The sequence below is a fragment of the Sciurus carolinensis genome, chromosome 11 (genome assembly GCF_902686445.1).
Source record: "Sciurus carolinensis chromosome 11, mSciCar1.2, whole genome shotgun sequence".
Lineage (NCBI taxonomy): Eukaryota > Metazoa > Chordata > Mammalia > Rodentia > Sciuridae > Sciurus > Sciurus carolinensis.
Genome location: NC_062223.1, coordinates 79,974,438 through 79,977,134, shown reverse-complemented (window position 1 = coordinate 79,977,134; position 2,697 = coordinate 79,974,438). Strand labels below are relative to the sequence as shown.

General features: G+C 52.9%; 1 protein-coding gene across 1 annotated transcript in view; it reads left to right on the top strand.

Moving 5' to 3' along the window:
* Nucleotides 1-208: 208 nt before the first annotated feature.
* The window catches only part of Rsf1 (remodeling and spacing factor 1), a 157,507-nt gene continuing 155,018 nt past the window's right edge, over nucleotides 209-2,697 (top strand). The window contains 1 exon segment of the mRNA XM_047519052.1: nucleotides 209-567. Within this exon segment, the coding sequence (XP_047375008.1) occupies nucleotides 381-567 (187 nt within the window). The 5' untranslated portion in view covers nucleotides 209-380.

The following is a 2,697-nucleotide window of genomic DNA, read 5'->3' as shown; positions in this document are numbered from 1 at the left end:
TGGTCAGTGTCCCCGAGAGTCCCGCCCCTCCAACTTGCAGCCCGCCTCCCCGCCCTGTTTCCCTTGTTTTCATTCCCCCTGTCACACGAGGCAGTGGCAAACCCTAAATGGGAGGGGAGAAGTAGAGGGAGGGAACGGGGCGGAAAGAGGGCGGAAAGTGAAAGGCACGGAGTGCCTCTCTGTCCCCCGTCTGACTCGGTTCTCGACTGCTCCGAGCCGCCGTTGTATTGTGGGATCGCGGCGCCGTTCCTGAGACGCTCGGATCCGCAGGGGAGCCCACTCGAGAGCGCCTCCTGTCGTCCGTAAGGCTGCCCTGCTATTCCTCGGCACCCCAACTCCCCCGCCCCCCCATCGCCTCCTCCTCCATCCTCCAGTTCAAAATGGCGACGGCGGCGGCAGCGGCGGCGGCGATGGCTCCTCCGGGCTGCCCGGGTTCGTGCCCCAACTTCGCCGTAGTCTGCTCCTTTTTGGAGCGCTATGGGCCGCTGCTAGACCTGCCTGAGTTGCCGTTCCCCGAGCTGGAGCGGGTGTTGCAGGCGCCGCCGGCGGACATCGGCAACGGAGAAGGTAAGCCTGGGGCCCGAACGCCCGGCGGGAAGCGGCCCTGGCGCGCTCCTTCTCTCCGCTCTTCGCAGACATTCTGGGCCTCGGCGCCTCTGTCCTCTTCCTGGGGCGCAGCTCCGCCCGGCCGGTCTTCTACGCTTAGCCCCGGGGGTCCTGGGCTGTGGGGAGGCGGGGCGGAGGCCTCCCAGGGCCACTGTGTCCGGCGGGGAGCGGAGGTGGGGGCGTCGCAGGCTAGGTGTGGGATGGGGGCGGGGAGGGGTCATTGTGCTGGTCTGCCGCCCCTGGGACCGCTCCCCCGCGGCGGGGCCGGTCCCCCACCCCTTCTCTCTCTGGGTGGCGGGGGAAGGGGAGCGCAGGTTCCGGCCAGCTTTGCGCTTTTCTCCTCCTCCCCTCCTCCCACCAATTCTCCCGACCGTCTCTGGGGAGGCTGGGTCCATCTTCTCAGGGCTCCCCCTTATCTCCCTCCACCTGAGTTGGTGGGGGCCGGCGGACATTCGACTCTCCCTCCCTCTGGTGGGAACTCCCCCGAGAGAGTCGGCTCTTCCCCCTTCTCTTCCCCTGGAGGGCTGGTTTAACCCCCCAACTCCTTTCTGAGTAGGGAGGTCTGCTCCTCCCGCAGGGGAGGGTGTTCTCTTCCATTCTCACGTAGGAGGGAATGAAGTCGGTTTAGCTTTTCCACTTTGGAGAGGAGAGGGTTAATTTCTCCTCCATAGTTTTCCTCCTTCCTCTATCCACCTCCCCCAAAATAATAGAAAAGCATCTCCTCACTTTTCCAGTCCCTTCCCCCTTAATCTCGGCAGCAGGGCTTTAGGGAAAGAAGAAGTAGCCCTCCCATTTGCAGGGTGGGGTGGGGTGGTTAGTCTGTAGGCTGGAGGAGGGGCTCTGACGGCGGGGGAAACAGTTGAAGAAGGTGCTTGTTGCTCATGTTTCTCTCTCTGGTGCCGCTGGTCTATTATTGGTGTTCGCAAGTGCTGCTCCTTCCACATAAGGCCACCGCGCGGGTGCAGGGCGCATGCTCTGCCCGGCCCCATTGAAACTTCCTGCTGCTGCTGCTGGTTCTTTTGCTGGAGCATCTCAGCGCTGTTCCTGCTGCCTTCAGCTCTCATACTGAGTGCTAATACTTATTCCTGTTGGTTCCTGATCCGTGCTTCTCCTTTTCTGGCACATTTTCCCTCCTGTCTCAGAAAAGTCTTGTTTGTTGTGCCTTGAGTTTTTCCTTTATCTGGAAACAGCCCTTGACTGGAAAAGAGACGTTTTCCAAGTAGTTTTTTTTTTTTTTTTGGTTTGTATAAGATGGCCAAATGGGTATTGGGTGTTGTATAAAGCAGTTAACTGATTCCTTTTCAAGAAAGGAGATTCGCTCTTCAATTCTCTATGGAAGTGAACAAGTTTCAGCTAATATATTTACCTTGCTAGGAAGGACCCAAGTGGGAAGTTCTTCAAAATATTACCTGTATGATGTTATGGCCACCAATGACTCACGTTAATACAGACAGTTATGGTATGGATCAGTAGCTCTTCTTAATGGTGCACATATCCTCTACTCTTGAAAACTGGCTTATAGAAGTCTAATTTTAAAAAAAAGTGTAAAATAGGCGTGTTTAATGACTGTATGCAAGGACTTTCTACAGAATTTCTTTGGAAATTGAACTCCAATGTAGTAATTTCATTATCAAATTGCATTTGCATTCTCTTTTTAAAAGAAAATAAGTCATTGTGAAGTAGGATGCCTTAATAAGTTGCTTTTAGGATATCTTGAGAACTGATTGTAATGTATGTCAGAGAGAAGAATTTGGAAATTTGGGGAAGGAATTGCTGGTAAATTGTTTTGGGTATTTACTTAGACCAAATTAAGAGGCAGGCATAGACTTTTTGGGATTGACATTTTATGTATAAAAATATTGGAGTCAGTTTGATACTTCTGGTGTTGAACATTGAGCCATGAGCTAAGTAAAAATGGGAAATAATCTCGATCAGAAGTCATTTAGCTCAGCCACTGCCTTACCATTGGTATAGTTGCTAAGGGGACTGATAATAATAGATCCTGTCATAAGATGATCTAAGAGTAATTATTAATTAATATTATATAGTTCAAGACACTTGGCAATGAACAGTCTCTGCAGGTGAAATGCC